Source organism: Simochromis diagramma, unplaced genomic scaffold, assembly GCF_900408965.1.
Source record: "Simochromis diagramma unplaced genomic scaffold, fSimDia1.1 OVJJ01000141.1, whole genome shotgun sequence".
Classification (NCBI taxonomy): domain Eukaryota; kingdom Metazoa; phylum Chordata; class Actinopteri; order Cichliformes; family Cichlidae; genus Simochromis; species Simochromis diagramma.
In genome coordinates this window covers 608718-636677 of record NW_024387350.1, presented here as the reverse complement: position 1 = coordinate 636677, position 27960 = coordinate 608718, and the positions used below count along the sequence as shown (strand labels likewise).

The window sequence follows — 27960 nt, the reverse complement described above, 5'->3', positions numbered from 1 at the left end:
CACTGGAAAAAAATCAGACATTTAGCACTCACACACACATATAAAAACCAAAGCAGAGCTTCATGAGCATGTGGAGAATATACTTTTATTAACAAACACGTGTAATACTTATTAAACAAGTCACAGTAAGTATAGATATAAAACAGATGAATAGTTCAACACTAGTAACTTCAGTCCACGTGCTGACATGTTTAGAGACTTTGGTGGAAGTCAGATTGTTGGTCTGATCGCTGCTCCACAGCACACACAGGTTTTATATTTCACTTCATTTAAATTTCAGCTCCAGCTGCGAAAGCAGAAAGACCCTGACATTTGCATTTACCATCACGTGTGACGTTTGATTTTGTGCGATGTGATGCAAAATTTCAGCCTCTAGAGGACGCTATTGTACCATTTGACATCACAATTGTTTCTGTTTGCACTAACTGAATATTATTTTACATATTTAAACAACAATAAATAGGATGCATAAAAGAAAAAAGAAAAAAATGGCTGCGTGCAACTCAGACACATCTAAGATCTAGAAAAATGAAACTTTTCTGTTAATTCAGAGACAATGCACTGTTTTTGTGGACACACTTCAAAATCCACAGAAAAAAATATCAAAACAAGATTTTTTTTTTTATCAAGTATGAAAATAAAACAAGAAATTCTCTCTTGTTTTAGATGGTTTTTCTATCATGAAAAAATATTGCTATTTCAAATTGATCTGATAAAATAAGATTTTGTTAATTTTCTTTTCTTTAGTAAAAACAAAGATTTGCTGTCATTTAACAGCTTATCTGCAGTAAAAGTTAAAGGGCACAAAAACACATTATTTACGTTATCATAATTAATGTAATACTTTGTTTAGCCACAAGAGGCCCAACACAGACCTTGGGTGATGAGGTCCGGCTCATTTGGCTTTCCAATTCATCCCAAAGATGTTGGATGAGGTTGAATTCGGAGCTCAGGGTTTGAGGAAAACCTTTTCTTTTGTTTTTTTCGAACGAACTCGAACTTGTCACTAAACATTTAAACGTCACTACACTGCAGCTATAAGGTCTGACACATAGTATAACTATATCACATATAATACACATAATATAATACAGAATTGAATAAATGTACTAATAAAGGTAAAGACTACACATGAAAGCGCTGGTGTACTCTGTGCTGTATTTCACACACAGTCAGTGTCTCTGTGTGGCTGCTGGTTCAGCGCTCAGAGCTGCAGATGCAGGCGAGTGTCCTGCTCGCTCAGTGGTCAGTGTGTTTGTACTGCAGGCTCGTCCCGTGGTGGAGAGGCAGCATGCTGTTAGAGAGAGAGCCAGAGTAACACCAGCAGCACAGACAGGACTGCAGAGAGACAGACAGACAGAGGGGAGTCAGGTTAAAGGCGTACCTCTTTCAGCGACTCACAGGAGACACATTGTTGAAAGAGCAGAGAACCACCTCAGCACCTTTAGTATCCTGATATAGCATTATCATCAGCTTGACCTTCAGATCAATCTATTGACCTTGAAGAGGAGGTCAGTGGTCAAATGTGGCATGATATTTTAAGTCTTTATAGGGTATTTTCTCCTGTATGTGTTGCATACACACCACACGTGTAGGGATCATAGTTCTTAAGTTAAGGCTTTAATTCAACCATTAATTTGTTGAGTTGACCTTGAAGGTGTTGGTGGATGTGAGCTAAAATTTAATGGATTGTTAACATGACCTCACTCACACCCCTACGAGGTTTTATTGGAATTCATTCAAAACCTTTCGAGCTGTCGTGTTTACAGACAGAATGACAAGAACCAAAAAACATCAGCGTAACGTTTTATTACCTAAGGTTTAAAAATCTCCACTGTAAAAAGTGTTTCCTGTCTAGGATTGGACCTAATCATTGTTTTAGAAATTAAATGTCCGAATGTCTCTTTGCTGATTTGCTAAATTAACTGAACAAGAGTTACGTATCAGTATGATGTGCTGTTCTTTTAGACACATGTGCTGCTTATTCAGATCTTGTTCTGATGCTAACTGGTCAAAAATAATCAGTCCAAACAGAAAACCAAAAAGGTTTGCACACAAGAGCGCTCTGACATGAACATCATCAGCTCTGTATGATATCTGCATTTGTCCTAAAAGTCATCAGCTTAAACACAAACATCACTAAAAGTTTGCCCATGGTGACCTTTATGTGCTAATTCGGTGGAGTGCCTCTTTAACCCTACAGAACTAACTTCCCATAAGTCTCCTATCAAAGGTCACAACCTTTCCATGTTTATACATCTCCCCTCTCATTCTGTCCTCTAGATAATTCCATTCTGGGAGCATCTGATAAGTCTCTGTTTCTCTGTTATATCTATCTCACGCCCTTTGACCCCGTGACCTTGCTGCGATGCTATGCTGGCACAGAAACAAGCAGATTCTTGGCAGTCTAGATTAAAAACTCGCTCTCACACAGCGCAGCCATGTTCAGTGTTTACCTTGAAGCAGTTTTTGAACTTCTTGGACACAAAGAAGAGGATTATGGGATTGATGCAGGAGTTGATGGTGGCCATGTTGATGCCGATGTAGTCGAGGACCAGCAGGAAACTAGAAAATGTAGACACGTGTAAACAGCCAGAAAAAAACAAACAGAAAAAGCTTTGTTTTCCCAGCAGTGCATGATGGTTGGCCTACTTCAGGAGTTCACATCGCTGCTCACTGAGGTCTCGATCATAGATGATCTTCTTCAGCAGGCGACCCAGATGGAGAGGAAACCAGCACAAGGCGAAGATCAACACCAGGCAGAACACGACCTTAGCGACTTCTCTCCGCTGCAGAGAGGACTTTGCATAAGAAGCTTGTTTGTGTGTTAAAGATAAACAGCCTTTTTTTCAGTGTTGGTGATCACCTGCTTGAGGTGCTCGGTCAGCGAGATCTTCAGACTTTCTTTCTCGTGTTGGATCATCTCGCAGGTCATGAGGCTGTAGAAAATGGCTGAGCAGGCCAGAGGGATGCAGAAGTAGAAACCAAAAAACCACCAGTCCTTTGCTTCGATGTAGTGCTGAAAAACACAGAAACAACCACATTACACCCACAGACTGTACATAAAGGATGGACACAGTAATGTTGGTTTTGGAAACTTCAGCTTTAACATCCTGGCCACCATCGTCTTGTTTTTGGAGACACGAGTGACCATATTTCAATGCAGCCTGTATTCACAGATTTTTTCTGGATGTAAAAACTTTCTAGAATCTGTTGGTTCACATCACAGTGCTCTAGAGCCAACAGCTGACACATGCAGCACAGACCTGAAACAGCTTTACTACATAGCATCCTGCAGGTGTTTTATACCCATCCCTCTGTGCTCTCGTTTTTTCTCTCAGCAGATGGTTACCCGTCATAAAACCATCCTCACAGGCAACTGTCTGGTTGTTCCCCATAAACGCGCCCGTGTTGGCCCACCATGGGTAGCTGTGGGTAAATGAGCCCCTGCATGGCCTCGTCCGGGGTCACTGACCCAGTGTTTTTGAGTTTGGGGGCTTTCAAGTTTTGTTTATTTAAGTATTCTGCTTGTTTCTGAGTTTGCTTTTTGTTTAAATTTTCTTCATGTGTTTTCTTTAGAGTGTTTAGTCTCATTCTTAGTTTCTGGTTGTATTACAGTTTAGTTACCCTCGGTGTATTTGTTCCATCCTCTCCTGTTAGTTTCCTAGTATTACGTTAATTTGTTTCTGCATGCTGCTATTTAGATTTCACTTCCTGCTTTATTTTGATAGTTATGTGTCCTTTTTTTTTCTTTGTTTATGGATTTTGCATAATATTTATCTGCCAATAAAGGTGGGGTTTTTTTCTGTTTAATTCTAACTGCCTCCACACATCTGCATCTGGATCCTCAGTTTCACTCTCCACACAGTCTGTAAAATCCACAGACGGCAGCAGTGTGGGCAGGACAAACCCACGTTTATCTCCCGTGATCCTCAAATGAGTGCACATACGCAGAGTCGACAGCAGTTTAGCCCCTTTGGGTTTTCTATAGACATACCCACTATGGGCTTGTCCAAAGAAAACACGTGGGCCCCATAGCTGCTGTCCTTTTGGGCCTCCATATGGGCCTCAAGGGGGCATGTGTCGGCTCTGAGGCTTTTTATCTTACATTATAAAGGGTATTGTTTGCGGTTCTGTATACTATATAAAACTGATCCTGGATTTGAGTTCAGCTGGGACCTTTATGTCAGCAATTTAACCCCCCCTCCTTGCGTAAATCTCTCCTGACTGTACATAGATGTGCTTGGTAGGTTAACTGATGATTCCAAATTGGCTGTAGGTATGCATATGAGTGTGAACAGTTGTCTATCTCTCTGTGTTGGCACCATGATGTTCTGGCCTCCTGTCCAGGTGTACACCACCTCTCACCCTAAGACTACTGTGATAGGCTCCTGAAAATCTGCAGCATACTGTAATTGGCAGCTGGATGTTGGTGTAGGTGGAGGGGTTGAAACAGCAATCACTGACATGGTGCATTGACATGTTGGAGGAAGAGATGGGAAATTAAATAGACTGACAGTTTGCGAGGGTGTGTTTGGTTTTCTGTTGGTTATACTAACTTTGCACTTGTTTTCCAGAGATTCAGGAAAAGGAGGAGCACAACAAACACCAGCTGGCTGATAAATCAAATTAGTGTGTGTGGATAAATATGCTGGTGATTTGATTTCAGCTCCCTTCTGTGTCAGATCCAAAACATGTTGGAAATGACTCATTAATTAATCCATGTTCCTTGAATGCTGCAGGAAGCTGGCATTACCATCATGAATCAAAACTTTTCCATGTAGGAGAGTGCAACATTAGAGTGAACCAAGCCCACAGCCACACTAATGGGAAATGAACTGGGTTAAAATAAACCCACATTATCCTTTAATAAGCCCATGTGAACATGTTCGTCTTTCTAAACTTTGCTTTTTGTTTATGACCATGATTGTGATCTGTGTTTGGAGCTGGTAGCTTGTACTTGAACCCAGCTGCTTTGTTACGTCAAAGATTCAGTTTTAATATGCAAACACAACACCGATTCAGTCCAAAGACTGATAGCAGGTCAGCTGACCCAGGTTCAGATTCAAGTGCCTGTGCTGTTTGTTTGTGCTACTCATGACCTGGAGACATAAACAGGAAATGTTGTCCTAAACGTCTGAGTTAAAGAGGCCTCGCCCAGAGACGTAAAAACCACGAGTCCATGGAAATGGATGAAAGTGGCCACTTATTTCCCGTCCATGGAGACCATTCATCTTAAAGTGGCATCATGATCAAACCTGACACACGGCTTCTTGCTTTTACCTGATATCTGTTAAACTGTAGCACAAAGTACCAAAGTGCCAAGTCTAATGTTTGTGCAAACACTCACACTGGTGCCTCTGGTTCAGTATGTTTCCCAAGGATACTCTGGCATGCAGACTGGGATAGCTAAGAATTGATAAATCTTTACCACTCCCTACCAGCTCATTCTCTCATTCTCTTATTGTTTTACCTTCAATTTTCTATTTGACATACCACTTAAAAAAGCTTCCTTACAGGTGAAAAAACTATTAAGAGACACGTGAGAGCTGTGGAGGATGTGAAGAAACTGTTGTAGCAGCCAATAGTCAGTTTTGAGGGTTAAATATTTATCAGATGTTCCCATAAACACACACACGCCCACATACGCAAGCTCTCAGAGTGCAGACTCACTTTCAGGAAGGGTGTGTTCCTGTGTGACAACATGCAGACATTGAAGCTATGGTTGTTGTATGTGGAAGGGACCATAGTGAAGGTGACAGCATCCGGCACAGCCAGCACCACCGACAGCACCCAGATCACCATAATCTCCACCGCTGTTACCGTGGGGAGACCCGTGCCCTGCACCCGTGACCAGGATGCCACAGCTCGGTACCTGGAAGTAAGGTGGAACAGTTTGAAAAATACGTCTTCTGTTAATGTTCATGAAAAATATTCATTCCATAAATGTTAGTTTCACACATAGTTTTAGCACAATGACAGATTTAAATCTAATCTGATGCTGATCTTGTTTCCTTTTCAGATTTTCACACTTAGAAAGTAGATAAACCTCCTGATTTCTTAGTTTTTTGCATATTTCTCACACTTACATGTCTCACATCATCAAACCAATTTTAATGTTTGACAAAGATACCAGAGTAAATGCAAAATTCAGCTTTTAAATGATGATTTAATTTAATAAGGATGAAAGTAATCCAAACCTACCCAGCCCTCCTAAACGTAATAACTGGTTGGGCCTCTGTTGGCAACAAAATTAGCTAGATAACTAGCAATGAGTCTTTCTAATCACCGTACAGGAACTCTGGCCCACTGTTCTTTCTAGAATTGGTTTAATTTGGTCACATGAAGGTTTAAGGTCATGTCAACACATCTCAATCTAATCTAAGTCCAGACTTTGACTAAACCACCCCAAAAACCTCTCCTTCTTCTTCTTTTTATTTATTTTTTGAGGTGCACTTAACCCAGGTTTACTTGTCTCCTAGTATTCAGTATTTTCTGGTAGAAAGCAGAATTCATGTTTCCATCTATTATGGCAAGTTGTGAAGTTAGTTTTATGCCAGATGTAACTCAAACCTTCCAAAAGATTTCGCCTCGTCAGGTCACAGAATATTTTCCCAAAGGTTTTGGCGATCATTAGAATGTAGAAGGCTTTTTGTTGTTTTTGGTCAGCAGGGGTTTTCTGCTGGACTCTCCAATGGATGCCATTTTTGCCCAGTTTCTTTATTGTTGAATCATAAACTTTGACCTCAACTGAGGCATGTGAGGCCTGCAGTTCTTTGGATGTTGTTCTGGACTATTTTGTGACCTCCTCGACGAGTCGTCAATGTTCCAAGTTTTCTCTATTTGTGGATAATTGCCTTCAGTGTGGTCCAGTTGAGTCCAAAAACCCTTAGAAATCACTTTTTAACCCTTTTCAGATTGACAGATGTCACTGACTTTGTTTCTCAGCTGTCTCTTTAGACTGTAGCATGATGTGCTGTCTTTTGATATCTTTTTGTCTGCTTGACTTTATCAGACAGGTTCTATTTAAGTGACTTCTTAATTCAGCTGGTCTGGCAGTAATCAGACCTGGGTGTGACTGGTAAAAATTAAACTGAGCTTTCCAAAATATTTGGATAATCACAGTTAATTTGTGATTTAACAAGGGTGGACGATTAATAGGGTTTTTTGTGTGGTTTTTTTACTAGGTAGGTAGGTTTGGATTTTTTCCCTCAATGAATGAAATCATCATTCAAAATGTGGATTTTGAATTTACTCCAGCTCTGCATACAAGCATCACAAGGCCATGCTGGTCTCTTTAGACTACAGCAGCTTTGACAAACAGTAGCCTTTTTAAAACAACAAGCGCCACTATTTGAGGTTTAAGACTAAGACTAGAGGCTGATGACAGAGTCTGTTTTTTTAGACATGTAGATATTTTTGATAAAGGGCATATCTGGATACGACCATCAGCCCAGTGTTCCTTCAGTGGGCTGGTTTCAGTCATTATGCAAATGTATTGTTTATAATAATGTAATAATAATGTATAGTTATTGTAATGTATTGTTTATTATGTTGAGGAAACCTGCAGTCAGCTGAGACTGAAGAAGTCACTTGGATGAGTGACGAAACGTTTCTCCCACAAAACGCTACGTCCAGATGAACAGAATCAACTTTTGGAGATTTACTTTCCTGGATGATTGAGAATGCATCAAGACGATCATCAGCATAGTAAAATTTGTATTACCTGTCCACACTCAGAGCACACAGGCTGAGGACGGTGATGCCGGCTGAAGCTTTCTGCACAAAGGGAACCAGCTTGCAGAGGAACAACCCAAAGTCATTCTCGGCAAAGGGCCACCTCATCGCCAAGGGCTGCACACACACACACACACACGGACAAACCGAGAGAGCTTTAAAACAGTGTGTGAGCAATCACAATCAGCAGGATATTTTTGGGTTGTTATCAGTACGACACTCAACTTCCTGATAGAGACACTCAGCTAGGAAGTGGTTTTGTTCCCCATCATATTGTCCATGTTAGTGCTACACAGGTCATAAATATTAAACCTCCTGATATTGTCAAATGTACTCTTAGAGTTAGGCTTTGATGTTATTTTAGCCACATGCTAAACTGGCAACTTTTCAGAAAAAGATTCTTTGGCTTCCAGTGAATCTTTGAACTAATTTTAAAAGCTTTGTGAGGTCAGACTCCCGCTGATATCCCAGATCCACTGAGACCTCGTTCCAACAGTTGACCTCTCCCACCATCTGATCAGAGCCTTTTAACTCTTCTACTCTTTTGAGCTTCTTGCACTTAAATTTTCTTCAGGACTTCAGGTAAAAACTTATTAAAGGTCACATGTTTCTTAAATGCTACCTTTTGGGATTTTCAAGTCAGTAGATTATGAAAGCTATTGAGGTGTTAAAAGGATTAATACATATAAACTTAAGTCCGGTACCTTATAGACATGGATCGGCATGACTATTGCGATGTATATCAGGTCCCCGAGGGCGAGGCTGGCTATGAGAGCGTTGGGTCCATTCCTCATGCTTTTGTTTTGGGAGATAATCCTCAGCAGGGTGGCGTTGCCAATGATTCCCACAATAAAGATCAAACAGGAAAGCACGACATTGATGTACCTGAAGGTTGCTTTCATTTTCACATTGACTGAGCACCTAACCACCGTAGATGTATTGGTGGACGGTTGTTGTTGTTCTTTGTGTTGCTTCAGCTTTTGGAAGTGTTGCTTTCCGTGACCACTCTTCTTCACATTATTTTGCAAATGATGCGAGCCTGGGTCTAGAGGTTGGTCAGTGCTGTGGAAGCCTGGCAGATCAGACATCACCAGATTTGAGAAAAATGGCTCTGATGTGGGGTTATGTTGGCAGACAGCTGGATCAATAAATGACAAACACCAGACAATCAGCAGCAGGATGAACCCAAAGGGCATAGAGGAAATGCTGTGTCCCATCCTGGAACCCTTCACCGAATCTGCTGCTGCGACTCCAAAAATTCTTATGGACTGCTACTTCTAAACCACTTCCCAAATTTAGAGAAAAATCTGGAGGTAGTAGTGTTTCTAAAACTTTCTGTAGCTTCAAAACTGATTCCAGAAGATCCCTGTTTGGCTGCTCAGATTCAGAAACTTGTTCAAAAGTCCTGAATTCTGGGACTCCAGAATCTTTGTTGCTCTTTGTGAAGCTGGGCTGAAAGGGGACGTGAAAGTGATCGTGGTCCTCAGATGAATCTGCTGTTTTTGGTCTGTGGAGAGAGTAGAATGAAAGTGACAGGTGACTGGTTAGTAAAGGCCACTTTTGAGGATTTTAGTTATATATTTAAAGATATTAATCCTATAAGATGTTAATATTTGGCTAGATATTTCTACATTGAGATAATTCACAGGGCTTGCAGAGGTAATCTCCAAGGAGCAACCTCCAGGACTGGAAAATGAAGCCTGTGAAGTTGCAAATTCCAGTTCTTCTGCTGTCCTCTTGAGGCTGACTTCAGTAGTGAGTAAAGCCCCATAGACTCCCATGGTAAAATGTTTTACAGCAACTTTACAGCATTACATTTTTTTAATAACTCACCTATCTGGATACTGGAGTAAGGAGCTGACTAAAGTCTGCTGCACTCAAAAAAGGAAATTGGTGATTTTTACATTTACAAAAATGTAACTTTTAATTTGTACAAAATAATTTAATGTTTATGGTGAACCTAATTAAATCATGTAGTATCTGTATGAAATTCAACAACTTAATTTATTCCTGTTGAGATGACAGGATGCAATCTAGTATGAGTGGTTAGTTGCCTGGGCTCATGAAATTCACAAGATCACACAAAATTTCAAACCGCAGGGAAAACACTGGAGTTATAAACGCAGGCAACTACACACACCACGTATTGAACTTTATTGTTTGAGAATGTACTTCTTGACACTTTATCTGGTTTTACTTGTTTGGGCCACCTCAGATCAGACTGGGCTCAGTGAACTCTCACTTTACTCCTAAACCACAGACATAACAGAGACGTGTTTGAAGGACAGAACAGTCAGCTGGTGTCAATAAGACATAAAAAAATTAAAGACAGATCAGAGGTGTGAACTCATCAGAATACACTGCTGGCTCACAATTCAAATTTACGTCTGTATAAATGTATGAAATATGAAAAGAAGTTTAAAAATCTCACCTGTTTGAGTTTTTCTGTCTTTGTCTGTCACTTCCTCTTAAAATAAATCCTTCCAAAGTCAATGAAGAAGAAGAAGAAGAAGATTAGTTCCTTCTGCTCAGTCCAGACTAAACTGACTAAAATCAAACTGAGTTCAGTTTTCACTTCCTCGCTCCCTCTTTATCTCTCTCTCACTCTGATTGCTGTAAATGCTCGGGCGTCCCCCTCCTCCCTCCCTCCTTCCTTCCTTCTCGTCTCCCTGTTCACTTGCTGTCCTCCTCCCCTCCTCTCTTCTTTTCAGGTCTCAGTGGAACATCTCATAAAGAAGACATGAAGTCTTTTACCGTCAGTGAGCGTAACTGAAACCGAGCCAGATTTCCCACTTGAGAGCTTGTTGATAAAACAATGTTGTGGAAATTGAAGCTGTAAAAATTTACGACTGCGTCACGAGTGTTTGAACACGAGCGATTCCAGACTCCAGAGTCGGTTTATTACTGTTACAGCGTTAATCCCTGAACTCGTTTTACTGACTGATTCAAACAGTAATTCAACAAAGCTCCACTCCAGCCCAGTCTTCACAACCATCACAGGAACATGCTGAAAACATATCAGGACAGTTTACAGAGTTTTTTATTTTTATGAGTGAGAAACACAAAGTAAACTGTGTTTAACTCAAAGCTTGAACATTCATGGTGGTCACAAATTAATTAACTGATTTATTAAATGGAAATTATTCAGCTCAGTGCTCAGACTGCACACGTGAATTTAGAAGAAAGCGGTGCAGCTGTCCTGGATTTGAACCTTCCCTGCGCCTTTGTTCCCATTGTTTCCACCTACAGTTATAAATACAGATAGACCAGAAAATTGCTACACAAATGCCCAAATGAATCAACACATGCCTAATTCTGCACCTTACAAAACTGTCACCAAAAGTTCAAACCTGGTTTCTGTAAGGCACCAATCAGGGTGACCATGGATCTCTACTGACGTCCAGACATGATAAGCACACAGCTGAAATATTATTAACCGAGGAAACACTCAGTGGATAAAAGAGTTCCTATTTATGATTTTAATAAAAATGGAATAGATTTTTTAATCAGGAAGTACCATTAATCTCAAATCTCTTTCACAAGGGAGACCTGGCCAAAGTGATTGCTATAAACCAAAGATCCAATAAATAAAGCACAAAATAGAAGAATTTATGTATTTAAAAGGGACAGTGCTGTTTAACATAGTCCAGTCCAGCACATAAGTTTATAGCTATTGCTAATTATCAGTTGCTATCTACAACATAATATACAAACAAACAGCACCGTAGTCTCTCAAACACCAATCCGTCTGTCGATCTCCCGAGATAATTACAGAAAAAAGTCAATTTCTTGTGACAGCCTTCCAAACATCTGGTCATGTTTATTTTTTAAGGTGGATTTTTCTTCTTCTTTTAGCTGCTCCCTTTATAGGTCTCCACCGCAGATCATCTGCCTCCATCCCTGTCACACCAACCCTCCGTCTGTCCTTGTTCACTACATCCATGAACCTTCGTGGTGTTCCTCTTTTCAGCTCTAACAGCTTCCTGTCTAGTTGTCAGTGCCGCCACCACCAACCCAAACATCACAGCAGGTCTCACTACCATCTTGTAAAGCTTCCCTTTCACTCTTGCTCCTATCCTTCTGCTACAAATCACCCCTGACACTCATCTCCACCCACTCCACCCACTACCTGCACGCTCTTCTCCACCTCTCATGTGCACATAGTGGGTGGACGCAGGTATTTTAACTCATCAACCTTCACTGCCTCTGCTCCTTGCATGTTCATGTTTCCACCTGTCTTCCCCTCATTCACACACATGTATTCTGTTTTTCTTCCACTGCCTTTCAATCTTCTTTGTGCACTGGAAAGAAGAATGAAAGGCAGAACACCTCCACTGCTGCAGGCTCTTTTTGCACCTCCTCCCAGCTTTCACTACAGATTAGAGTGTTATATGCAAACATAGTCTTTTCCTTTTCCTTTGTCCTTCGCCCAACAGCAGCACAGATTCCACTGATACCCTGTTGGCCAGCAGGATCAGAGACTGGGCCCGGATCAATCCAGTATGAATCTTGCCCATTCTTGATCATCCACCTGTTTGAAATCTAACACTGACACAGGGTGTGCACATGAGAATTTTAGTCTACCTCTTTGAGTCAATAATGTGTTCCCCAGCTTCCAATAAAAAAGTACTTTTTAAACTACATAAAGGCTTTTGAGATCTCATCGCACTAAAAGCAACAAGTAATGTCTTGTCAAGGCAGTGTATCATTTGTTGTTGTTTACAGTTTTTGGAGTGCCTAGAGAAAAGTGATAATACCTGGCTTAAAAAAACGTTTCTCGCTGTTTACCGTTATACTGTCATTATGTTCAGCAATAACAGGAAATGAGAAAAAGCTCTGGATCTCCTGTGACCATGGAAACGTTTAAACATCTGGCAGAAGCACACAGCCCGTGTTATTCCTGACTGAAACATGTTTGTGGGAGCATGCATGGTTAAACATCTGTGACACACGTGTGTCAGTCTTCCAGTTATCTGTCTGTCTTTTTTTGTCTCTGTATGAGTTTGATTTGGCTCCGCTCAGCGTGACCTTTGACCTCAGAAAGTTGATGTCGGGGCTAAGTGTGCCTTTACGAGAAGTCCGTGTTATCTGAGTCCCAGCGAGTCGGTGGAGATATGCAGCCCAGTGTGTGTGCGTGTGTTTTGTTTATTTGTGACAGTAAACTCAGAGATAAACACATCAAAGCTCTACGTGACTCGAAGCATGCAGCCGGATAATAACTCTTTTTCTCTGGCACAAATACACACATATTACTGCCTGGCTCAAAGCCCAGGGAAGGAGCTGGTAGACCTGTGACCTACATCAGAGGATGGCCCTCTCCTTTATTCTCTGCATGCAGCACAGAAGGACATGTTTGTGTCCACAAGATTATTATCATAGGGAGACATTTATAAATTATTACCCTGAGACATTACACACTCACACACACACACACATACACACATACATACATATATTATATATATATGACAGTTCTTTGGGCTTTCGGTTTTGCACCCACGCGTGCAGCTTCTCCGCTGCACTCCTACACACTCTGCTGCGGCTTCACTAAATCAACAGGGAAGAGAGAGAGAGCTCATTAATAAAACACCACATACCTGTACCATGAACCTGACTGGCACTGCCCCTTGAGCACTGCACAGCTGAGCCAGGGACCACACCTTCACCACAATATATGTTTATTTTAATTGTCTGTTGACCCACATTCAGGTATTTGTACTTTACATTCTGAGACAGCATTTGCAGGAAAATATCTGAAAAATTATTAAAAAATTATTAAAGCTAAAAACCTAAAAATTTCACTGCTCATTCTTATAATCAAAATGGGAATTAAAACCCATTGTAAAGGAAAAGCAGTGCCAATTTTGCAAAAATACAAATGTTTTATAAAAACTGTTGATTAATTTTCACTAAAATATCCTTTTTAAATTCGAATTGAATTGAACACGTATGACAAGCTAACACAAACAGAGGCTCCATGTGGTGCTTGAATTAAAACTCAGAAAATACCTTTTTACGTATGATTACTTTTAAATTATAAAATTGATCCAATACTATCAATACCAACTTTGGTATCAATAGTATTGATATTTGGCTTTGGTACTTTCTTTGCCTCCTTTGTTCTGTTTCAACGCCTGTGTTCAGTTAGCCTCTTCAGTAGCTACAGCTGTTCATATCTCAGACATTACTTTTTTTTTTTTTTTACTGCTCTTTCTTCCCTGATATTTTTGGTCAGTGTTGGAGTTTCTCATGTGTGGGTCTTTCCCTGCCTTTCTTACCCCTGTCCACATTAAAGACTGGATTTTGCAGTGTAAGCAGTTGCAGCCCTTTGAACAACATTAGCGTTTATCTTTTGGCTTTTGGCCAACTTGACTCATCCAAGTCCAGTATCCACTCTCACTCAGCTCTGTTTATGCTCTTCAAATAAATCCTGAGAGTCGCTAAAACAATTTCCACTGTATTCCCCAAACATGGGCGCACACACGTGTGTGTGTGTGTGTGTGTGTGTGTGTGTGTGTGTGTGTGTGTGTGTGTGTGTGTGTGTGTGTGTGTGTGTGTGTGTGTGTGTGTGTGTGTGTGTCGGGTGGGGGAAACCCCACAAAGCAAACCTGTCCTATGTTGGTAATAATTTTACCAATTAAACTAATGGCTGGGACGTTCAATCAATCAATAACTTCATCTAATGAATCAGATTGATATTGATCATGAAATCGTATTTGGTTTTCATGGGTCCATATTTTCATATCAACTTTAATAGCAGGAAATTACTAAGGCATGTTCGTTCTCTCTTTTTTGCCATATTCTTCAAGTAACCTATATTTAACAACAACATAATAAAAGGGCAAATGCTGTTTTTGGTGTGCCACTCCAATATTTTTAGAGCAACCTTTGAAAAAAGTCTGGAGGTGCCCCTGTCCCCAGATTGTGTACTTTTAATATTTTTATACTGTTGTTTTTTACGAGCGTGCCCTTTTAGAAGAAGTACTCAAAAAGCCAGCATAGTCAGGCAGCAATGAGTAGCGTGGATTTGTGCATCACTGTGTGAAATCAGTGACCCCTCTGTCGGAGATAACCTGCGAGGTAATGTGCTGCTCTTATCACAGTAAACTGCACCCATGAGGAGCAAGGAGCTTGACAGGCCACATGCCAAGACTAATTTTATAAATGTAATCAGTTTTATGGCGCGGCTTAACTGCAGAGAGGAAAAAGATGTGCTGTGTCTGTGAACAACAAATGCTTTTCCTTTGAAGCAGAAGCATGTACAGGACCACCAGGACCGAGTGCTGCACTTTATCTTCAGTGAGCGCAGGTTTCGTTCTCACTTTCGTCTTGAAGTGCCGCTGATAAAAAGATAAATTACACTCGCAGCTAATTAGAGCGACGAGAACAAACAAGTTCATTTAAACAAGCGAATCAAGCCCACTGAGACAGACAGGAAACAGCCTCTACGTCCCCTCAGCTGCTGATGATTTCCACCCTGAACGTGAAACTTTATTATAAAGCTCTGAAGAACCGCAAAGAACACGCAGTGGCACACTATTTCCATCCAGCTGTGGTGAGGCTGAATGGAAAAGTCTCACTGCGGGAACCCGAACATCTGATGTGTGCAGAGTGCAAACAGGGAAAGAAGCAGATGAATCGTGAGGAGGAGAGGATTTAATGCAGTGTTAATAAGAAAAATTTGTGTATCTTTTTGAAATGGCTCCTTTAAAAGCTTTACTCAACCCCCGCTGACTCCACTGCTGCAGTTTTACTGCGTCTTTTTGCTCTGTCAGCGCCCACAGTCAAAATCATTCTTGGCTTTTGTTGTTTTATCCGGACATTTTTGTGACTGGCTGTGGTTTAAAACTCTGTCTGCAAGATTTCTGCAACCATTTGTGCTCACGTGCAAGGCTGGACTGGGACAAAAAAATCGGCCTGGGCATTTTGACTAGAGACCGGCCCACCAGGATAAAGATTGAAAATGTGACGTCATTCAGGGGTAAAACCGCAAAGGATTCTGGGAACTTGTGGCAAGAGGTACTAGCGCACACAGGCTTTCAATTGAACTCAGTTACACAGCGATAAAAAGAAACCCAAAAAATGGCAAGAAGCTGTTGTATTATTAACTGCAATAGCCGGTCGCATGACAGCCACAGGAAGCCGACGGGTAAAGAGATCGTTTTTTTTTTTTTATCGGATTACGTCGTTGAAGAGACATTTTTTAAGCCATGTTTCCGAAGTAAGAGCCGACGGATGGTCTGGATATACCAAATATAACGTCCCAGAACACTCCAGCTCACATGTTAGTCTGCTCCAAGCATTTCCACAAAGGTCAGTCTGCTGTTGTAGTTAATGCGTCATTTTTCGTAACATAATTGGTGATATAGGTTACAAGCAAGTCTGGCGCTGAACAGAAATTGTCGCGCTATGCTCCTTTGTTTATTGTGCATAAATAGTGAATCGTCCTGACACAATATTGTGTTTCGCTTCTGTTATTACCATGGTACATTGACAAAAACATATACTTTTATTCACAGGATAAAACAGTTGTTTTGTATCACTAATTGTCCATTGCGATTACAACATACAATATTATTGTCACTGCTACATTTCTGTAATGAACCAGAAATTATTTCCACTGCTAATTAATTACCATTGAGCTCAAAGGTTATATTAATAAACGGTTAACGAATGTGTATTTATGACGACGATTTGTGAGACTGGTAAACTTACCTTTGTTCGTACGATGGTCTTTCGTTCTACACGGTGCATTTCAAGGTCCTGTACCCATCCGTCAGTAAACTGTACCTGGGCTTGTTGCAGTGACCTGAAGTTACTAAACTTCATGAGTGTATGCACTCACTCCAAGAACCGTATAATTATAAATCTGAGCGTGGTGAAAGTTGGGCAGCACGCTGACGTCTTTTGTCCACTCTGTGTGCTCCTAAGGGTCTGACCCTTTCACTCCTTTGATTTTTTCCTCGTATCTTTTCTTTGTCTTTTCGTCGAGTCTGTCTTTGTGCATTGTTCTCCTTTTGTTTTGTACATTCCTTTTTTGTGCGGCAAAGAAAAAACAAGAAGGTATTGGAACCGGAGAATGAACGTTTTGCGGTGCTACAAATGCTTGCATTTGATGCGGTACTTGGATTGTTTTGCCACGAGTTCCCGGCATGCAATGCGCGAAAATCACGTGATTGTTAAACAAGGGGGCGGGTGCATCCGGCCTCCTCGGCTGTAATTGGTCCAGCCCAGAGTCGATCATGACCAACTGGCCAATCCAACACCTTTCATTATATATACCCTTCCTTAAAAAAAAAAAAATCCATCGGCCCATAAAAACAAAAAATCACCAGCGGTCCACCGGGCAAATGCCCGGTATGCCCGATGGCCAGTCCAGCTATGCTCACGTGCAATAACTAAACTGATTTATGAAGAACAAATTAATGAAAAATAAATTTAATGAAATGAATGAACCCCTCTCTGCAGCATCCTCTGGTGTGTAATGTTACTATTTACAAGCTCTTCATGAACCTCTGTCATATGCAGGTCTTACAAATTACTGATAAAACTGCTAATAACTGATATATAACTAATATTTAAAAATAAATAAATAAATTCCCCCCTCGCCCCTTCAGGCGGTCTATCCTTCAAGCTCGGGTCCAGAGGCCTGGGAGCTTGAGTGTCCTGCGTAGTATCTTAGTTGTTCCTAGGACTGCGCTCTGGACAGAGATCTTGGATGTCGTTCCTGGGATCTGCCAGAGCCGCTATCGTTTTTTAAAAGTGCTTTATAAATAAAATTGGCTTATTATAATATATTAAATATTTGGAAAGATTTTGATCAGAATTGTTTTTTAAAGTCAGTGAAGCTTCTTAAAAATTACGCACTCTCTGAGATAAAGCTGTAAATTTACAGGGAAAATACTGTCAGACTTTATTCCTCTTCATTCTGGGATTAATGCAAAAAAAAAGAAAAGAAACTTACCTGTTAGAAGAGAAAGAAAAGAAAAAAACTGGACTTTATGAAGTTTTTGTTAAGCAGTTTATACAAGATACACATGAAGTCACCACGAATGCAATAATAACAAACCCATGGAATAAATAAAATTAATATACACACAAAAAAATGATTGTTTTTAATGGGACCACCTGACCGGAAGCAGTTCAGCTCGTTGCTCTGGTCGACTTGGTTCGGTGTTGTCATAGTGACGAAGTTGAGTTTGCTGGCAGCGTGGAAAGTTTTTCTCTAATAAAACTGGCGGTGAGTTCGTGTTTCTGCGCTTCTTTCTCCGTGTGTTACATTTAAAATCTTAGCAGGGTTACTGTTATTTTATTCTATTTTATTTTTGTTATTCCGGTTTAATGACATTAGCTTCACGTTCTAGCTTCATTCCGGAGCTTTTCGGGTGCACCTCACCCGCTTCACCGTCACGCGCAGCTGGTTGTGTCTTTCTTTCGGTAATTCAGGAGCTCTGCGTGTGTTTTTAAAAAGTGCAGCTGTAAATATCACAATTACACTCCAGAATAGTCTGCCTAACTTATTCTCACTTAAATTATTGTAATTGTATTTAAACGACCTGCGCTCTTTGGTGACCCTGTTAGATGCAGCAAAACTGTTCAAATCAAGATAAAAACCCTGTGGTTTTAGAAGAGGCATCAGTGTTAAACTGATTGAAGTTCATACATAAAGTTTTCTGTGGGGCGGGGTCCTCTCTCTCTCCACCAGGTTGACCTGCAGGTGAAGATGAACGCAGCTGTTGGGTTTCTCCCTGAAATTAATACCAACAAAAGCAAACAGAGGAGCAGCACTTACTACAGGTAAGGACCGGCTGCAGGGCAGGAAAGAGCAGAGAGCAAGGAGGATATCTCACCCTATCCCTATCACCTCCTGTCACATCATCTCTCTGCATGTCCTCTGTTATTACATCCACCAATCTTCCTCTTTTCCTCCTTTTTCTTTCCTGGAACACCCACACAGACGTTCTCGTGACCTTGTCTTTACTTCTTCATCAAAATCAAAGCAAACATCACTTGTGCTTATCTGTGTATTCGCTAAATACTAGGGCAAAGTATTCCACTGCTTTCTTTATCAAAGCTATTTCATAGTGCTCAGGTAATGAAAACAAGCACCACATAACTGACAGGTTGTTGTATTACTGATGTGTTTTCTGTGTCATGCCATAACCTGCTGATATGCTTTACATCTTTGACAGCATGACATTAGCGTGAAGACAGAAGTAACCCTCAGAGTAAACTTTAACCTCACTTTCAGTGTTCGGTGCAGCTCTTACAGCTGCTGGTGGCTCTCTTAAAGACAGGGTGGAACATAAATACGCCCTTGCCTTTTTACGGACAGAAACAGGAAGTTGTAATCAGAATATGTGGCGATTTACCCCGCTATCAGATGTATTACAGTCATCACTTACTCCATGTGCATCTATTGTGTTTCAGTGTCATTCATTTCCCCTTACTATTAACAGATGAACTGTGGCACTATTAGAGAATATTTGATTTCCTTCAGTGATGACTGACGCAGTCCTGAAGTATTCAAACAGTGTTTCCTCAGCATAACCAAAGCGCTCCACCTACAGAGTGTGCTTAGAAAGCAGCACTGGTGCTAACTGCAGGTCTTTGGAAGTAATTTCCACTTAAGGCTTCTTTGTTTAGAGCAGCACTCAATGTGCTGGAGAGCGCAGTGACATAGCAGCAGGGTATCAGTCTCTGAAGTAATGATGGGAACTCAACTTCCCGTGTGTGTGTGTGTGTGTGTGTGTGTGTGTGTGTGCGTGTGTGTGTGTGTATTTTAGCAGGATGAAGCAGACGAAGGAGTCCCTCAGAGCCAGACTGGGCCCGGCTCGACCAGCAGAGAGTCTGACCAGGAAAGAAATCGCTCTGTGAGTTCATCCTCAGTGTCACTGGGTGGATTTTAACACAGGCACCACCACTTTAATCACCATTTTATCATATTTGATAATGTCTCTGGTTGGAGTAGTGGGCACTCATAGGGATCATTTTATGCGAGCGCGCTCAGAGCCTGCAGCTGAGAGCCCAGCTTAGTAGTGAAAGTTTATAACCACCATCGTCGTCCCTGTGATCTCTGACTGTGGTTTGATATTTTGTGGAGTAAGTCCAAATCACTTTTATCTATATAATGCCACATCACAACAACAGTTGCCTCAAGGCGCTTATTGTGAGGTAAAGACCCTACAATAATACAGCTAACACAAAGAAAACCATAGCACAGCTCTCAGGTGTACAGGTGCCAGTCAGCAGTTAGTTTAAGGAGTTAGAGATGTACTGCTCAGCAATCGTGACCGTGAAATCTGAGTGGTGTGAGCGCCCCCTGCTGCAAAGAGAAGGGCTGCCGACTGATTTTTCTCCTGTGACACGCCCACACCGAGCTGCCTAACATGGTCTTCCTCCTCTCTCACATCTGTAATCTTTACTCCTCCTCCTCCGTCTCTCACATCAGGTTCAGAAGCAGTCCGAAGCAGAGCATCTGTGTGCGGCTGCTGCAGGAAGGCTTCCACAGGTATCTGTTTCTCCGTCAGCAAGATAAATGTTTAATGTCTGACTCAAAAACAAGATTCTGCAGTCGCAGGCTGATCGTTGCACAGTTTTGCTGATGTACAAAAACAAAATTACCGTCAGTGTGATCAAACACTCACAGACATGAAATACATGTTTTTTATAATGAAGAACTGATTGTCCATCAGACACGCAACACATTTCGTTATTTCACACAGGACCCAACCAACACTGCTTGTTTCCTATTTTCCTACAGCACCCAAACGCCTCAGAGCCAGCTGTTTTCCACTGTACAGTGATGTTAAATATCTAGCTGAGCTTTTCCTTCATGCCATCAACACTTTCTGGGTTAGAGACCCCCAAACTGCACAGAGTGGCACTTTTTAAGTCATCTTATTTTGACAGCAGCTCTGAGCTCTCTTAAGTTTGTTAGTGCTGGAGACAGGTGTGTGAGATTTTCAGGCTTTGTTAAAATCTGCAACCAAAGATAAAACCTTCTCATGGTGTACGTCTCAGTTTCAACAGCAACACTGCATTCATTTAATGTCTATGACACAGGGGGGAAGAGCCGGTACTCTGGAGAAACCTTCAAAATGCATTTTATGTTTTGTTTCTCCCCCACATGTTGATACCACACTCATCTCACTGCTGTGATTCCTCCCGTGTTATATTGAATCTCTGTTTGACGGTTTGTGGCTGATGCAGGCGCGGTGAGCATTTGAAGTTATTGCTATCAAAGACAATCCGACTTGGAGTAATTACTGGCTGCAGCAAACTCCAGTTTCCCTTTGACAGGATCATGAGAAATAGACTGTACAACAAACATTATAAATAAAAAAGAATCCATGGAAGATGGAGGCTTCCACAGTTGATGTTTAGCTTCAGTGCAGCACATTTCTAACAAACAGTGGACTGGTGCTCTGACGTGCTTTTCCCAGGTGGTCATTCCAGTTTACACAAAGTTAAAAAGATCCCCCAAAAATGTCTTTCTGTCATTCAGGTCGTTCTCTGAGCTCGTCTCTCTGCTGCGCTCTGATCAGGACTGGAGGGCGACGGCTGAACCGGGATCACTCAGGCTTCGTGCTCCTCCTCTGGTGGAACAAAGACACAAAATGGAGACCATTAGCCAGCACCTGAGCTTGGCTGAGGAGGCTGAAAGGACCGGTACACACACACACACACACAGAGCCTCGATTCAATCCTTCTGATTCCAGTAAGGCTTCATTTAGTGATTAGATCAGTGTGTTTGTGTGTCAGTGACATAATGAGTGTAAGGTTATTGTTGGTAGAACACAGAACAAGACTGCGTCCATGGTTCAGGACCAGGTGACTTCTGTTGCAGATATCTGGTCCACCGTCTGCGAGGAGCGTCTCCTTTTGAGTCGGTTCTTCTCAGACCCCGAGGACCTCTGGCTCCGCTTCTACTTCTACCACAGCTGTACTGACAGAGAGAAAGGGAGGTTCTCCAGAGCAGCCACCGAGGCCCGGGCCTGCCTGACTGAGCTGTACCTGGATCGAGGTGCACACACCGAGTATAGTGACAGTGAATGATCAGAATCACAGCACTTTATTAATCCCTGAGGAAAGCATGTGGTCACAGTTGCTCCAAGACAGTAGAAACAGTAACTGACTAATCTGAATTACTAACGATGACAGTGAATAATGAAACTCTCTGACTGTCTGCTCTTAGCCTGTCTTAACGTCCAAGCTTCCATTCAGCCTCAAACTTGGCTGGTTTATTTCTGGTGAGCGCAGTGCCAAGGTCGAGGTGATTTAGATGAGCAGCACTAAAAACTGCGGCCAGTAAAACCTTGAATCACATTCAGATTAAAAGAAAGTCAAAGCTGAACATGAAGTTTTGTTTTCTTCTGTGTTTCATTTTTATGTGAGACTGAGTATCACCTACAATAAGACCTTATTTAACTTGCATTTGCAGTGGAAGGTGTGGCTTCTCCTTTCAGTTTGATCCTGAAACGTTCATTGTAAAAATTAATCATAATTACAAACTTAAACATTTGAATCATTGTAAAATACCAGCCAACCTTGCAGTCCGTCTGTAATACGTTTTAGGACCACTGTTGCCCGCACTGTGGGAGTGTCTAGTGCTCTGCTCTGTGTGTAAGTGGAGATCCACAGATGTACACACAGGCATACTTGTCCTTCACTGACACTGATGCATTAGTCTCTTACCTAAAGAGGGCAGTTGTGTGTTGGTCCTTTGTGAGTGTTGTAGCTGTGTAGTGTCACCAGGGGGCAGTGTTGAAAAGATAAGATCCCCTCTTGCTTGTGCTGTTATTGGTCCTCGTGATAAATTACAACATACAACACCCCAGCCGTCGGACATCCCTCTATGAGCAAGCATTTGGAGACGGTGGGAAGAAAAAACTCCCTTTTAACATGAAAAAACCTCCGGCAGAGGAAGCTTCAGCCATCTCCTGGTTGGGGGTGACGAGAAGAAGACAAGACAAAGAACACACTGTGGAATAAAGCCTGAGATTAAAAATAACTCTAACTCAAATTAATAATTTATTGTGACAGGGCGGTGCAGAGAAGACAAGAAAGATGGAAGACCGACCTGAATGCAGCCCTCTGTGTTAGTCTTATGGCGTATAGGTCACCTGATTGACCCTGTGAGCTAAATCAGCACTCAAAAAATGAAACATTTCTTCACTCAGATGATCTAAAACTCAAGCTTATTCCCTCAAAACCAGCTACATGTTTGGTATTTTTATTTGATTTAGTTGTTTTGTTGCTGTTTTTTTCTCTTTATTTTCCTGTGACGGTTGAACTCATGTTGCACCCACTCTTATAAAAATGCCACCTCTCTCAGGTGAGCTGGAGGAGGCGAGGCAGCAGGGAGAGCTATGCCGCAAACAGGCGGAGGACGGCGGCTGGCTGGACTCAGACGGTCGGCCCCTGAAGCTCCGGGCCTGCCGGGATCTGTGGAAGATCTACAGAGAGCTCGCGGAGGCGCCGCTGGCCACCGAGGACCACAAGAAGGCCCTGACGCTGCTTCACGAAGGCAACAGCAGGGCCGTGGAGTGTAGGTGGAACCAGGGCTAAAAACACAGTGAGAGGCAGCGCATCGGAGTAATCTATGCACGGAAACACACACATGTGTAACATTTAGATTAAAAATAGACCGAGGAGGAGGTGTTTGTGCTGAGAGGATCACAGTGAAGGCGAGAAATATTCAGCAAAACAACGAGTACCACGTTTTCAGAGGGGGTTAAGAACTGGTCCTGACAGCTACAGAGTTTGAAATGTTTATTCTTCTGAAGAAGGAGGAGATTTGTCTGTTTATTTATTCTGTTTGTTAAAATAAATTACAGGGTTTTTTAACCATAATCCAAACGAAAGCCTCAACGCAGTCGCCAAAAAGAATTTAATTTCTGAAATTAACAAATATATAATTTATGTTGAAAGCTTTGTGGTTCGATATAAACATTAAAAACACCACACTCAGTGACCTAAAGGTCAAAGGTCAGAAAGGTCTGAAAATCTTGTGAATGCGAGACAAGTATTTTCAGTTGATACCATGGGTGTACCTACTACAAGGTTGAGGGTTATTGCTGGGCATCTGATAAACAAACATCTATTATTATTATTTTTAAAGTATTTTTTTACAAAAATCCTGATGATATTACTTTGAAATTTTACTTCTTCACAGGAAGATCTTTGAATTTGAAAACTAAAACCTATATATGGATAAACTCCTCAATAGAAGTCAGGCCTGCTAAACAGACATCAGATCAACTCTGCTTAAAAGATCCTTTAAAGCATAGGTGTCAAACTCTGGCCCGCGGGCCAAATTTGGCCCACAGCCTAAATACATTTGGCCCGCGAAGCCATACCAAATTACTATTAGAGCTGACCTACTGGTATTATACAGCTTATATATATTGTTTAGTATTAAGCTTTGCTTGTTCCATATTCAGTTTTTTAAGAAAAACTTGTTTGAGTCCATAAGAAAAGATTCATTCTTATATCTGGAGGAAGATTTTTTTTTTTTCAATAAATATTAACGTCAGCCCGCAACTTTGTTCCAAATTTGAATTTTGGCCCACTGTGTATTTGAGTTTGACACCCCTGCTTTAAAGTGAAGCTTTCATGTGATCACAGAAGATTAGTGTTTATAACGCGGTTTTTATTTTTACGTCTGTTTCAGCTGAAGACAAACACATGAAGGGGGAGGCGGCTTTCCAAGTAGGCCTGGCCTATCAGAGAGCAGGAGACCATAGCACAGCCAAAAAGGTACCAAAGATTGTATTTGACTTCTGAACGCCACAAAGAAACAGCTGGTCAGTAAAGTTTTAACAGCTGTTACTCAAAGACGTGAACAAAGTGTCATAAATGTTGGAGCAAAAGGTAAGCTTCAAGCAGGTAAAGAAAATCGAGGGCTCGGGGAGAGAGGGAAAGACACGACTCGATAAAAAGGAGGACAGGATGATTTATACCCTGATGAGGAAAAGGAGAGAGCAGAACAAACAAGCTGGGAATCAGCAAGACAGACAGGAAGTAAAACTCACAAAAGACAGTGAAGAAAATGGACTTTCAAAGTAAAATAGGAAGAAAGCAAATGCAAACATTAAACAGAGAAGAAGAGGGACTAAACAGTAACAGAGAAAAAAGGGAACACAGGAGGTTAATGAGATTAAGGGTGGTTTCCAGGAAGTCGGAACTTCTAAGTTCCCAGTCAGAATTTTCATAGGCAGACACCGAGCATTCTCCATCCACGAACAAGCTGCAGCTGCGTTTTTTAAGTGCAAAAACACAAATATTATGCTGTATTACTAATGATGCATGAGTGGCTGTGTTTACTAACTAGAAAAGCAAATCCAGTTTTTCATGCTTTTCCAGCTTTCCTGCTGGAATACAATAACTCAGGAGGGATGTTACTCCTGACGTCTCACACGCGGCTTTGAAGTAAATGGAATAAGACTGAAACCAGGGAGACAGATTAAGAGGTGTTAATAGTAAAACCCAAGAACAGAAAATCAAACTCAAAAACACAGAACCCGAGGGAAAAGGCAGTTTAGGTGGGACTATTTTAGGCTGCGGATGAATCCACATGTGTGTGGTGTAGGCAACAAGTCACACAAAAGAGCCACTTACTGTGTTTTTAACAGATTTCAGTGGAGCCCCATTTCATACGCACATCCACCCAAAAATTATTCAACTGTGTGTGTGTGTGTGTGTGTGTGTGTGTGTGTGTGTGTGTGTGTGTGTCCAGTTCTTTAACACCAGCATGGAGATTTTTCACAGCCTAGACGGCACAGACAGAGCGGTGAAGGCCTGCATAGCTTTGGCAAAGTCTCTAAAGAGGTACACACACACACACACACACAAAAGTGTGTTATGGTGACTAAAACTGAATTAAATTAAAAAAAAAAACACAAAGGAAATTTCTACAGTTTAAGTTAAGTTTATCAGCACATTGTCTGGAGGTCTCTGTGCAAATGTGAGTCAAGTAGCCTTCTTGTAGTCAAGTGTTCATTTTCCATCCTTTGTGTGTGTGTGTGTGTGTGTGTGTGTGTGTGTGTGTGTGTGTGTGTGTGTGTGTGTGTGTGTGTGTGTGTGTGTGTGGCACAGCGAGGGATACTTCGAGGAGGCAGTCGCGTGTCTGGAGAAGTTAGTCGCCATGTCTCGTAGCAGCGGACTGCATCACAGACTGATCGACGTTCATCTGTGTCTGGGAAACATCTACTTCAGCAGGGTACCAATCACACCCCACAGTATTCAGTGCAGGAATCAATAACCAATCACACTGATTTATAGCAGCTGAAAAATGTTAGCTTTGCCTCGTAAACACCTGGGCTTGCTTCCCCATCTCTGTGTGTCTCTGTAGAGTCAGTATGTGAAAGCTGCTGAGTACTACCTGCAGGGCTACAAGGTGGCCTGCACCACAGAAGATGTGGCTCGGCTGCAGAGAGCGCAGGTCGGTCTTTTCTTTACGTCTTTAGCAGTCGGCCGTAAAAGCCTGATGAGGTATCCGTGTCACACAGTTTGTGAATGCAATACCTCGGGAACAAGGATGACATGTTACCTCTTTTATACACTTAAGATAAAAATAGAGTAAAGGATACACTTGTGCATCCTTCATTAGAGTCCTTCAGCCTGTGAACTTTGAGACCTGTGACTCAGGAAGTAGTCATGAAGTTAAATTGACTGAAGAGTCTGAGGACAGTTTATGTGGATCCAGATGTCGACTGTAAGGCCGTGACCCTGCTGCTTTTCCTCCATCAGGTGTTGGTGGCCTCCGCTCACGCCCACGCCACGAATGGAAAATACAGCGCCAACCTTACCTCAACCTCGCCCGCCGCTCTGCAGGCGCTGCTCGCCTGGAAGGTGAAACGAGGACGCGAGGACCTCAGTGTGGATTCCGAGGACTACTACTCTCCTGCCTGGTTTTAACAGGCCGTCGTTTGACAATATGAGGGAGAGAAAGGAGAAGAGTTACCTGTTACCGTGAATAAAGATGAAACCCTGAAACATCTGCTGTGTGCTTTGTCGAGGCCAAACGTTTTGGCAGCAGCACAAAGTTACTGTTTAAATCTTTCTTCAGATGTTTTTTTTTTTTCATGTGGCATCGAGATATCATACAGATGTGATGGAGTGGAGAACAATCATGAGCATTTCATAACATGCAAAGACTTTTATTCATAAACAAATCAAATTTATACAAAGAGTCAGTATTTACAGGGCTGAGCCTGTAAACTTGCTATAGGTGTGAATGGTTGTCTGTGTTAGCCCTGCAACAGTTTAGCAACGTGTCCCGCATCTCGCCTAAGATTCGTTTTTACTGTCATTCAAACATTTGAAAGGAAGGAAACACAGATCACAGTAATGAAGCATGCTACCAAAGACTATAGGATGCTATATGATAGCTGGGATAGCCTAGAACATCTACGGTCGTTTACCCAAATCTCGCCTCCGTATAGTATCAATTAAAAATAAGAGTGAAAAGGATAAACGCTAAACTAAAGATGGCTCCTTTAGAAACCTTTCCTTCTCTCGCACTGCACCGTGGTTTACTTTTCAGTTGCATCAGCTGAAGGCCATCATCCACAAAGAAATGTACAACAGTCATAATGATGTCATTACAAGGACGCTCCTTATCACACAGGTCTAATCACAGCACGTCACGAGATCCCTTTTCTGCATAGTTAACAATGTACTACAACCACACAGTTCATCTGTACTCAAGCACTTGTAATGTTTTAATGTCAGTTTAAATACTCAGTGTTAAAATTTACTTTTATTGACTTGATATATAGTTTGTTTGTCATTGGTTAGTGTTCATAAGTCTTCTATTAAAAGTGACCTTGACTGTTTTAAAAGACGTTAAATACTGAATACAAAACTGTGGTAAGAAGAGAAATGGACATCAAAGCATGAGGTTTGGGATTTCAGCCTTATTTACATGTTATATACTGTTGTTCTCCAAGTCAATTAAAATTTGTCTATTTTGTTTTGTACAAACTTAAATTTTTTATTATATTTTTATGACTTGTGCACCTAAAACAATACCTCATTATAACAATTTTCTAAATATATTTTTTTTTACATTTTTTAAAATGTTTGCTATGATTATTTGTTTATAGTTAAATAAATGGCACATATTTTTAATAAATAACTTTTTAAATATCTACTAAAATGTGTTAATGTTATACTGACCCTTACATCCGTTGTTTCTTTACCTGTTTCATACACAGC

The 27960-nt window shown here is 41.4% G+C and overlaps 2 protein-coding genes across 5 annotated transcripts; one reads left to right on the top strand and one right to left on the bottom strand.

Annotated features, from left to right (window-relative positions):
• Positions 1-67: 67 nt before the first annotated feature.
• On the bottom strand, positions 68-10340 carry LOC120718489 (endothelin receptor type B-like). Its single transcript, XM_040007027.1, has 8 exons — positions 10169-10340; positions 8442-9244; positions 7727-7854; positions 5674-5875; positions 2867-3019; positions 2653-2789; positions 2457-2565; positions 68-1338 (listed from the first exon to the last, which is right to left on the bottom strand). The coding sequence occupies exons 2-8, from the start codon at positions 8952-8954 to the stop codon at positions 1240-1242; spliced, it is 1341 nt and encodes a 446-aa protein (XP_039862961.1). The 5' UTR covers positions 8955-9244; positions 10169-10340; the 3' UTR covers positions 68-1239.
• A 7507-nt stretch (positions 10341-17847) lies between these two features.
• ttc29 (tetratricopeptide repeat domain 29) lies at positions 17848-27766 on the top strand. Of its 4 annotated transcripts, none has more exons than XM_040007039.1 (12): positions 17848-17977; positions 18443-18534; positions 19527-19610; positions 20189-20248; positions 21245-21408; positions 21587-21763; positions 23075-23287; positions 24413-24498; positions 25478-25569; positions 25837-25960; positions 26093-26182; positions 26491-27766. In XM_040007039.1, exons 2-12 carry the CDS (start codon positions 18461-18463, stop codon positions 26656-26658), a joined length of 1332 nt encoding a protein of 443 aa, XP_039862973.1. In that variant the 5' UTR covers positions 17848-17977; positions 18443-18460; the 3' UTR covers positions 26659-27766. The 4 variants fall into 4 exon arrangements, with proteins under 4 accessions (XP_039862973.1, XP_039862972.1, XP_039862971.1 ...); XM_040007038.1 differs by having other exon boundaries at positions 19524-19610; XM_040007037.1 differs by lacking the exon at positions 17848-17977 and adding an exon at positions 18036-18174.
• Positions 27767-27960: the final 194 nt, after the last annotated feature.